Here is an 11,432-nt window from a genome sequence, read left to right on the forward strand (position 1 = left end):
CATATTTATTTGAGACGTCTGTTTACGAAAATTAAATGATGGTACAAACGCCTTTCAATTCTATGACTTATTTGGGGTAATTAAACAAGTTAATATTTGGGCATTTAATTCTCACGTACTTGTAGGCAGTTAAACATGTTTTACTATGGTTTTAATTGTATAGTTATTTGCGCCTGTCTTACTTAAAGGCTAACTTTAACTTCATTTATTCCATAGTGGAACGGTCAAACCTGCGAGTGGAAAGGACAATTCAGTACACATTTTCACTCGGACGTGTTCTTCTATTTTAAATTCAGGCTTAAAAAATGACACGTTTCGAAGATTTAAGTTTATTATTTTTACATAAACTGTGGCTTTTGAGCAATGAGCAAACACACTAGGAGATAGTTTTGTTTGCTATATCTTAATATGTTTTTTTGAGGGAATTAAAAGATTAGTTGCAGTTTGTTATAGCACACAAACCCTAGCGTAACTTTGATTTAGCGAGCTCGGCAACAGATTTTAAGGATTTTCTTACAAAAAAAGGATGATCTTTCAGTTTCTCTTTTTTTTGGCAGTGTGTTAGGTACCATACATGAGAGCCAAATAAGTCGATAGCGAAAAGACAATGAAAAAGATTATTCTTATAATATTATCAATTAATTTTAATAATTTTAAATGGTGTTGGTTAGTGGTTGAGAAACTAATCTAATTATTAAGCCTTTGCTTAGCATCACCTGTTCAAAAACTATTTTACTACGTTATTCTTTAGTTATATTAGTATTTAAATAAACAATATCCTATCAGCATGGGTCGGAGTTGTGTTTTAGGAGATAGCAACGATGGTCTTCCACACCGGAACGGAACGGAATCACCGAGTACTTGGTACATGTAGGTAATAATAAATAATCAGTTAAATATCATAATCGGTAACCCACGACATACCCGGGTTTTCTGGGTTCAGTTCTCGGCTCTACCATGCCCTTAATGCTGTGTAATGGCTGTTTAGAAACGTGGATAATTGTTGCCACAGATAACCAGCTATTAAGCAAAGCAATGCAAGGGAGCCACAAAGATCGTGGTAAAGCGTGATAAGATAAAAAATTACACACTGTGAACCATCCCAAAATTTCAAATTATTTCCTTTAACATTGTTTCGTTTGGCGCAGTAATGAGAGCACATATTTCATGACTATGTTCCGTCATTAATGCAGCGGGAACATCAATACAGGTGTAGACATTATTTCATAACATTTTTATGATCCATTTAACATATATTAGATCGAAATACTGTGCCTTTAATGAATTTATCTTAATTTTACGATAGGTATTCAAAATGTTAGCATCTTCTTACGAGAAGAATATAACCGTTGTAAAGAACTTTATCGGTCTCACTAGTTTCATGAGATCTTCCTCTCAATGCAGTATAAGATAATATAAGTGCTATATCATTCTGCAAGCTTAGTTTACACCCATGCTGTAGTTTTCATCACTAGTTGCTGTTGTTCTACTAGGGTGTTGGGAATACACAAGGAAAATGGTTCACATAATCCACCGTTAAAACCGGATATAACTTCACTGTACCACCTTAAACTAGCACGGTTATAACCATCAACAGTGCTCTAGCACTTCATTTTTCACTTTTTACACACGGTACCGCATTTTTACACTATTTTAACGAGCAAATTTAGCAGCAAAAGTATCGACTTTCACTTGCTCTGCTCTTTGTGATGCCTGTGGTTATATTTGTAAATAAACGCGTACCTTCCGCTGTGTACCTTGAAACGCTCGCTGTCAAACTGGTGACCAAGGTTGATGGCACCCGAAAACGAAGGTGAGAGTTCGATTTGTGTACAGTTCGTTCGAATATTTAAAAAATAGAATTTCGAAAACCGTTATCAGTTTCAGGTATTTGTTTCGAAAATGCTATATATCTTATGTAGAAGTCAGTACATTTTCTGTGTTTTTGGATGGAAATTTTTTGACATCTGTTTCATATAATTTAGCAAAGCAAGTACGGCAGCCCCATCCTCTACGTTAAGAAATTGGAGTAAAGTATCACATTGTCCTTCTCAGACTGTTGCAAACGCATTAAAACCTGCTTAAACATGGGAACAATCAACTTGAAGTCGAAGGATGGTAAAACAATATCTGTAAACCGAAGTATCCTGACCCGTTCCGCCGTTTTGCAAAGGAAGCTGGAAGAACTGAATGCTGCTGATGCAAACGGTGACACGCTGGATGTTCCCGAAGCCGATGGTGACTGTTTGCGCAAGATAATTAAGTGGATGGAACGTCAAGAAGGAACATACGAGGGGTCCGAAATGGACAGTGGCGAGGTGATGATACCGAACAACCAGGAGCAAACTATGGTACCGTTGTTCGCAGGCAGCAACGTGATGGGAGGTGCCTTCGAAAAAGAAATGTTCACGAGTTTTCCACAAATTTGTGTGCTGGTGGCTGCAGCCAACCGACTGGGGGTGCAGGACATCATAGATGCTGCTGTGCGCTTTGTCGTCGACTGGAAGCAGGGAAAAAACCTGGAAGACTTACGCGAGATGATGGAAAATGGTACGACCCAAATACGCGGATCACATCAAGCTGGTGACAGTAATGGGATGCAGCATTGAAGATTTCATTGTAGTGCTACAATATTGAATGTAAATATTGAACAATCATTATTATTGAACATCTTTTCAATCACTTAACCTAAATTTTAGTTGGTTTTCTTCAATCGATCGAATATGTTAATAGCATACATTTACAAATCGCTTTGAAAGATTCCACTTTCTTTCACTTTAAAAACACGCGGCGAGCATTTCGGCTTTCTTTTGTTAAGATATAAACTAGCATTATGCAATGGATTTAAGCGACGCACGTTATACACATAAGTAGAACGTATTTTAGCAACGGGTCATAAAACGTAGGATAATCATGCAAGCCGGATCACGCACGCAAAACGATGTGTGCCTGAGATTGATCTTGTTCCCTGATTAACATATGACATATTTTTGGAGCTTTTCAATGGAAGTACAATAGCGGACCAGATATGAAACACAAAACAAAGTGAAACCGGCGCAAAAATGTCTTCTTTTCTTACAAATAAACCCGGTGACCCGGTTGTGTGGGTGATGTGGACAAGTGGCTTTGAACAAATTGAATGCAAACAACAGAAGCGTGTTGCGTAATGCTGACTCATAAAAAAGATCTTGATTTGTCTATACGTATAAGCATCTTAATGTAGTTTGTTTTGAACATTTAGCTTGCTACATAATAGAAGGAAAAAAACTTATTCAGAAATCATATGTATAATCCATTTCTCATATCAATGATTTACAAAAGCATAATCTCTTGCACTATTTTTGCAACAAAAGCGACCATTTTATGCTTTGAAATCAATATCTTGATTACATACAATAATGCTTCCTACGGTGCTAGATGCAGGCAGGATGGGAGCAGCATCACGGAAGGCTTTTCCGAAGGGTTTGCCTTCCGGTTGCCATGATTCAATTATGCCCGCAAAAGCAACTGTATCAACCTAGCACGTGTCACTTTGTTCGGAAGGAAACGGCGGTGGAAAACGGCTTCTTTTTGTACCTGACCATTAGCCATTACTTGCTCGATCAATTGAAACTCGATCATCATTAGCCGTTCGTTGTTCGTCACCGTACCACTGCGTTCATTCAATTACAGGTGATTGTGGTCAGTAATGGTTTTATGGGCAGCGCAGAATGGTTAATACAATGGTTTAAATGTTGGTTAGGACTCACATGGAAAGTAGTTTTGTTTTAATTTGTTTCGTGCTCTCGTATGTTGAGGAATGTTAAGCCTGGTAGTATAAGTGTATTATATTATTCTTTATGTTTGGATAAAGCATTTACTGACGTTTTCAGTTTTCTGAAGTTGTTGAGATCTGCTGCATAATCGTATTCCATGATTTGCTTTTGTTAAAGATGATCCCCAAATGCAACAAGAATTTAATTTTCTTGATTAAGGGTGATTGGTGGCTAGCAACGGAAATTGCGGATTTTGATTTTTTCTCTTATTACACAATGTCATATAAGTTTGGACAGGATTAAAAAAGAAGCTTTTTATTGTTACGCAAAGAGCACTATTTTTGATCCACGATATATTTCAGAAGTAAATTTTTCTTTAATTGTCATACTTTTCTTTTCTAATTCACTTAAACAAACTTATACCTTAGACTAGGAGTACAATTTAACACTGAATTTCATATCTGAAGAAGAAGCTTTCGAATCATGAAAATGATACTTTGCTATTAGCAAACCATTAGAGGACCAGAAATAGTAATTAAATCATTAGTAAAAAAATCATTGTTCACATAAAGAAAGTGTACGAAAGGTAAAAACAAATTGACTGACGCACCCTTCAAGTAAACCAACCTATACACGCCTTCTAGCTTCATTCGAGCCATTATTGCATCACGCAAACCCCATTCATCTCCAACCGGAATCGATCGGAATCGATCAATCTGATGAGGGCTTGGTTACCCCGTCTCCCGAGGACAGTAAGTAAGATTGTGCTTCCAAACCACTCCCGTACCTACGTACGTAACAGGAAGCTTTTGGGCACGTGAAGTTCTTTCACTACTTACCCCTTGCTTGCAGGAACGCTTTTGGGTGAATGAAACCAAAACCCGGTTTTTGGCGGGTGCTAAAGAAAAAAAAGGCATACCCGCAGCAACGCAATTCAACGTCACAAAATGGAACGGGAAAGCTTTGAATAGAGTTTTGTCCAAAAAGCCCCGACAAACAATCGAGCAGGGCAGGAAAATAATTTGCAGAAAGTTAATTTTTTGGCTCATTTAGAAAAAAAAAACAACAAACACACACAAGTAGCTACGTTCACGTACGTTGAAAGGATGTTTCGATTGGTATGGTTGGAGGGTTGCAAAAAAAAACACTGCTGTGCTCAATTTCGCTTAACCGAACCGACGAACACCCGCCAGCATAGTTTTGAGGAATTGTAGTTACTTCTTCTCGAACGGCTGAAGGCTATTAGTGGTCTGTTTTTTTTGTTTCTTCTTTCGGTATGACGATACAAACACATTCATTATGGTGGTGGTACGACCTGGCACCAGGTGGTCTGCTGGACTGGCTGGCTCTGGTTTGAAAGGAACCGAAAGAAAATTAAACCATCTCACATGTGTTCCATTTTTGTCGTAAGCTCACAACGAACAGTTTCGGTTTGTGTTTAAGTTAAGTTATTTTGCGCGTAAAAGAGGGAAAATCAACCTGCCGAATTCCTCTGTGATCTTGCCCGCGGGGTAAAGGTTTTATGGGACCGGTTGTTGTGGTTTTCCTCTTTTTGCGAATTGGATACACGGGCGAAATGTGTGACAATCTAAAGCATCTCGTTTATTTGGAGGATAATGATACCAAAAAAAAAAGATTTAACCTTACCTAACTGTAACAAATCAGCTATGCAGATGCAACAAATCGCACAGCGTGGAGGCAATGTGTAGCAAGGTAAATGCCACACGTGCGTTCAAGTCAAATTGCACATTTTGTGTAAGATACGATCTGAATGACTAATCTAACTTAAGAGTTTGTCATGTCATGTTTGTCAAAAAAAAAAAAAGAATTTATCTCAGCCTTATAACAGCCTTCTCATGATCATCATTATTTTTCTCAAGGATATGTTTAATTTCTTGTGGTAGTTGAAGAAAAAATAGAATGTTTTTTTGTGCTCACTAGTTCTACTTGTTGTTACATATATTATCTACTATTGTGTGCTGATGTGTAAATAAAAATGGTTGCCATTTCTTTCTATGTTACATGCCTAATTCCAATGTCTAAGCTCTTCGAGGCAAAGATGATAACATAGTTTTGTGATGGAAATTGCATAACTTTAGGCATTTGGAAGAAATACTTTTGCAATTATGATAACTATTTACTTTTTTAAGTCGTTTTGAAGACACCATTTTAAAGTCCTTTATGACTAATAAGCAAGCTTTCATATATATTCTGTTCATTAGAATAGTTTTGATTAGTAATTATCTGCACCACTAACTCCTCCAGTCTACATAAAGTCATTTTGCAGCACTTGATCGAACGAAAAGAAATGCATTTCCTTTTCATTATGATTGGAATTTCCTATGAGTTTACGACACTTCCCCTTTCGCGTTCCAAAGTTCCGAAGCTCCGGAATGTTCGCATGTACATAAGCAGTATGTGTGTGTGGGAAAAGACAGGAAAAGCAAGTGGACGGTTCGCAAAACACTTATCGTCGTTTTAAGACTTGGTTAACTTCTTTCGTTTATTTTTTTGTTGTTTCGTTGTTCGGTCTTTGTCTGCTTACTTCATCGTTGTGTCGTTGTCAAACTGAGTCATTTTTTTTCGTTGTTGTTGCTGCTTTCTTCCTTTAACACGTTTAATTTTCTTACTCCACCTCAAACCCCCCCCTCACTCCTCGGTGCAAAACTTTCGATGTGTGACGGAAGGGAGGGACGGGAGATTGGTGCCGTAGCCACACGCTCTCGGGTGTTTTGGGGAGATGTTTGCTGTCCGTTGGCAGATCGTTAGCTCCGGCTGACAGTTTGAATTCCCCCTCCCCCCTTCGCCCTGCAACCTCCCGCCCCCCTCCCCTGCATTAGCCGTTAGCTTCTTGCTGAAAATCCCATTTGATTGATACGATCTAATCAATCATCTCTGGCGATGATCTCTTTTCCACCCCGGGTACGCTCGTTATTGACGCGTACGATCAGCCGCGTCGCGCACGATGGAAAGTGATCCACGGGGGTGATCGGGCCACGAGCTTTGTCGCGGGTGAGCGTATGTCAATTGCCGATTACCGCCCATCATGGTGCGTGTGGCTGACGGTACCAGATGTCAAAAGTGAAGATAAAATGCAAAAGCAAAACTTAGCCGAGCTTGAATGCGAACTAACACAGTCGTCAGCTTGCCTAGTTGCTACCAGCTGCCACAGAAGTAACTTTACCGTCCTCCAGGTGACCTTCCGCATCCTTCGTTAAACAGAAAAAAATTAGTTGTTTGGAGGGGATTCGTTTTTTTGTTCGCTTGTTTGGATAATGTTCATAACATGTTACACGTCCGAAACCATTTCACCGGAACAACAGGACAAGCAGATGGAAAAATATGTTGCTTGACAGTGCCGAAAATTCCTTTCAGCTTAGCTTACACGCGCGAGACCGACCACACCGGCCTGAAGTTTTCAGTTGATTTGATTTTATTTCTATTTCTGTTAACACATTTCGCCACGAGTGGAAGGAAGATGGAAAAAAGTTGTCCTCGTAAAATTGGCCATCAAACCCGACCGACACACGAGCACCACTTCTCATGAAGTGTGATTAATGATGCGCTTCATATGCAGGCAAAGCTTTAATAATGCGCCTGGTTTCGTGGGGCGATCGAAATGTTATATCGTAGGCGCCTCAAAGTGTTTTCCACGTGCCAAATTATCTTTAAAAAATATCACACTAAAAACAGCATGTCTTCCACATACGACATTCCGATGCAGATGCATCGAAAAAACCAAAAAAAGGAAAACAATTGAGAAGCGAATGATTAATGCTGGAGACAAAATTGCTCACCGAACATGAGGTGAGTTTGGAGATTTCAATAGACGCCAAACTGGAAACCTTTCGCCATCCGCTACCGTTTAACCAGTGTGTGGAATGATAAAGAAGCAGAGCAGCACAAAACAAGGGAACGATTATGTAAGGCTAAAACGGGTGAAAACTGATTGGTGGGTATTAATCATACTTACACTTTGATTGATACGTTCGTTAGGGGATATTATAAAATTATTTCCTCCAGCCCGAAACGATCTAGCTGGAAATGCGTTGTTTCATAATGATAGAAACCTTTTTTAGTTAATGTGTTTTACTGCTTTTTCCGCTTTTGCATTGATGATTGATTTTATGAGTTGTGCCTGTAAAACCATATATGTATAGGGGTATGTGGAATAAACAATTGGAAATTTTCGTTCAAATCATTTTTAATTACCTCTCGTTTAAGAGTGTAATAAAGTGCGCTCAGTCGACATTTTTTTCCATGAGTAATATTTCATTGTCCGTTCATTGCACTCATGAGACTTTTTTGTGCTTTTTATTTTACGAGAATATCATTGGAGAATTTGTTTTAGACTAAACTGAAGATCGTCGTGGAAGCATGTACCAAGCTTTGTATTTAGACCAAAAAATTCAAAAAATAAATAAAAATAAATGACTTTTTAATTTAAGAGAGAATAAAAGATTTTTTTATATTCTTGTAGAACGACCTGGCCGATTTCCTATAAAGCGATTATTAACAGATTATTAATAGCTAATTGAGAGAAAAATAATAGCTTAATGATACCACCAATAAGAAACTAAGCTAAAAATATTAAGAATACCTTTAAGGAATATTTATATGTTGAATTTTTTGACTAAAAAAAGGATTTTATTCGTAATTAAATCCCGGATTAAAAGGATTATATTAACTACTATCCCGGATCCATTGTGCACTTACGGGTCATTGATTTCGAAAAAAAATATTTTTTTAAAGGGTTCTTCAAGATTTTTTTAAATTAAACTAAAGAGTTTTATTTTTGATTTGACAATATAACGTCAACTTTTGTACATGTAAAATTTAATGTTTCTTATACAGCATCAATCAGACAGTTGATCCTCAATGATCTTCAATAATAGCGTGTGTGTGTATGTGTACTTTTTTACTATCCAAAATTTATGACACACTTTCAAACAAGTTTGGAATGCCTAAGGATGCGAAACCTAATCGTCCAACACAGTTTTGGGGTGAGCATCAATCAAACGCTTTCCGTCCTCTTTTTTGCTCCTTCGGTTTTAACGAAATGAGATGAATAAATTCATAAAAAAGCAATCATAAAAACCGAGCACTAAATGTTGTTGTGGTGGTTTTTTTTTATCCCGCACAAAGGCGTTTACCAGAAGTCCCTCGAGGTTAGTTTTGGGGCGCCCCCCACACACTTTTTTGGGGCGTAGGTGTTAAAAAGGGTCCGATCCTGACGAGGTATGTCTAATAGGCGAGTGATGGGTATCTAACCATTAAATCAACTTGAATCGCTTCCAGCGTTTAAATTTTCGATTTGGAATTGCTTTTGTACCCGTGTGCAGGAAAGAGGTTTTGTTTGTGTGGATTCCATTCCAACTTCGGGAAGCAGTTTTTTTTGCTCGTCTTTTCATTCAAACGTTTCATCATAGCTTTTGGTTTCGCTCCCCACACACACACAAATGACGATTTGCACGACGCGTGCACATACTTTATACGCTTAGCTAAGCTTGTTACACTAGTTTTTAAACCACAAAATTACTTACCGCAGCATACCCTTACCTTGTCCTCCTCGAAATGTATGTCCCATTCGAAGGGGAGCGTATTACTGATGAATAAATTAAGCGTAAACTCGCGAATAATCGTTTCTTCGTTCCTGTGCAGAGGAACAAATCTCGAGCAGTCAAACGGCGACGGATGGGATTGAATAAGGAACCGCTCAGCAGCTTTCTTTCAGCATCCAAAACGCACCCCAAATCATGCCACTAAACGTGGACGAAATTGGTCGCGGTCGACCGACCGGGTGACAGTTGTGCCTTTTGCTCTCGATTGCGCAACAAATTAGAGCAAAACTGTGCCGTCCTCTGGGGCACATGGTAGTAAGCGTGCGCAGATTGGCACGAGACACAAGGCCCGACTGTCGTCGGTTTTTTGCTGTGCCAAATCGTCAACATACGCGCATGGGTTTGTCCGCACACAAATGGTACAGTGAAATAATTAGAGCCGCATTTAAATCGGCAAATTAAAATTCACCACTTCGCCGGACGAATTGGGATACATGTGCCTTCCGCACCATTTGCTTTCTTTCGCCATCGATTAACCGCTTGTTGATGGGCTATGAATATGTGTGAGGGTTGTGTGTGTGTTTTTTTTCAATCAACCATTTTTTTTCCTAACCCAACCAATAATTGATGTACAACAGGCACTGCAAAAGGAACAGCGGGAAGGAAAAGGCTCATTTCGTTGACGAATTACAGCCACGGTCATTACGAGCCACAGTTCCCGGGTGAGATCGGTGATCGTGTAATGTATGGTATGCTATTTCACCCGATTTATGTTCTTCACCGTTGGAGCATTGGCGCTTGGAAGGTGTAGTAAAAGAAGGATAAGTTATGCGTTGGGGCACGGTAACCCTTCATATAATGCTAGTGCTTCGGTTTTGAGAAGGGACAGCGATTTTACTGCCCCTAGGACAATCCAAATCCGATCGTTTTGCTTTGGTTGGTTGGAAGAAATAATTTGGCAATAAAGAAAGGATGTTTTTTGTCTGGGTTGTTTTATGTTTTTGCTCTGTTGTACCAACGGTCTGCAAATCATCTCTCCTGGACGAACCTTTCACAAGACTTTGTGTGTCCGTGTGTAGCGTGTAGCTTCACTGGGTGAACTTTCGAGGTCGTTTGTAAGATTTTCGAAGGGATTTTACTTTCGTTCGGGTTGGAACTTCGCTCGCATGGTGGTATGTTTACGATGGCGCATCCACTGAACGGGTGAACATCTTTCTTCGAACCTTCTTTTAATGGCCATCAGATGGTTTGGGTTTTTTACGAGAACATACTTATCGTCTCACGTGGAGTTGCGTTGTATTTAGCGTTAGGAATTGAACCGAGCGTAGTGTTTTTTTTTCTAAAAAAAACTGGCCAAAGTCCGGTTACACCCGGGATAAGGTGCGTGTTACTGTTTCGGAAATAAGAAAATATCTCCCGACCTTTTGTGCTTTTGTGAAATAGATTATGTCACAAATAGTACATAACCAACGGCCGTTCGATGTGATTGAAAAATGTCAAATGTTGCAATGGCGCATATAGTTAAATCCGTTTTTTTGGTTAAAGTCTTGGCTCAATGGTTGACCGCGATCCTTCGTTGAGGTAATTGATATAGAAGGCAAACTTAAAACCAGTGCTTCTGTACAATTCCTGATGGAAACTCCATGAAAATAATGTCGGTATAGGTAATTTAAGGCGAAATATAAATAAAAAAAAATATTTCAAGTAAAATGGCATTACGGTCTCTTTAGCGCAAACGAACAAGTATATTATTGATTGGATGAAAATAAGATGAGCTTAAGTTATATATGCTGTGCTTTGTTTCATTTTTATTATTTTATGTATCATGTTTCGGTAATGATAATGATCAGATAATTTATTTTTTTGAACTTAAAAATAGCTTATGTTTAATTTCTGCAAAGAGAAGATTTTTGCGAGGGACTTGTGTGGTATGAGAGAGGAATCCAGCTTCCTGGGCTTTCTCCTGTTATTTAACAGCATTAGGTTTACGTTCCAAAATCTCAAAGTTTTCCGAGACCGGCAACATAGGCCATATGTTCCTTTATGTTTAATTTAATTTAACGTTTTTCTCAAATTAAAAATTATCCTACTGCACTTCTTCTTCTTTCTTGGTTTA

At 38.7% G+C, this 11,432-nt stretch overlaps 1 protein-coding gene across 1 annotated transcript; it reads left to right on the forward strand.

The window, feature by feature from the left end:
- The first annotated feature begins 64 nt into the window (after nt 1–64).
- On the forward strand, nt 65–3,238 carry LOC125774732 (uncharacterized). The gene is made up of 2 exons (XM_049444906.1): nt 65–1,993; nt 2,056–3,238. Exon 2 carries the CDS (start codon nt 2,088–2,090, stop codon nt 2,607–2,609), a length of 522 nt encoding a protein of 173 aa, XP_049300863.1. The 5' UTR covers nt 65–1,993; nt 2,056–2,087; the 3' UTR covers nt 2,610–3,238.
- Nucleotides 3,239–11,432: the final 8,194 nt, after the last annotated feature.

This window comes from Anopheles funestus, chromosome 2RL (genome assembly GCF_943734845.2).
Source record: "Anopheles funestus chromosome 2RL, idAnoFuneDA-416_04, whole genome shotgun sequence".
NCBI classification, from domain to species: domain Eukaryota; kingdom Metazoa; phylum Arthropoda; class Insecta; order Diptera; family Culicidae; genus Anopheles; species Anopheles funestus.

Bases quoted from the DNA above. Each gene is read 5' to 3' on its own strand.
- LOC125774732 (XM_049444906.1), top strand. From the start codon at position 2,088: ATGGGAACAATCAACTTGAAGTCGAAGGATGGTAAAACAATATCTGTA.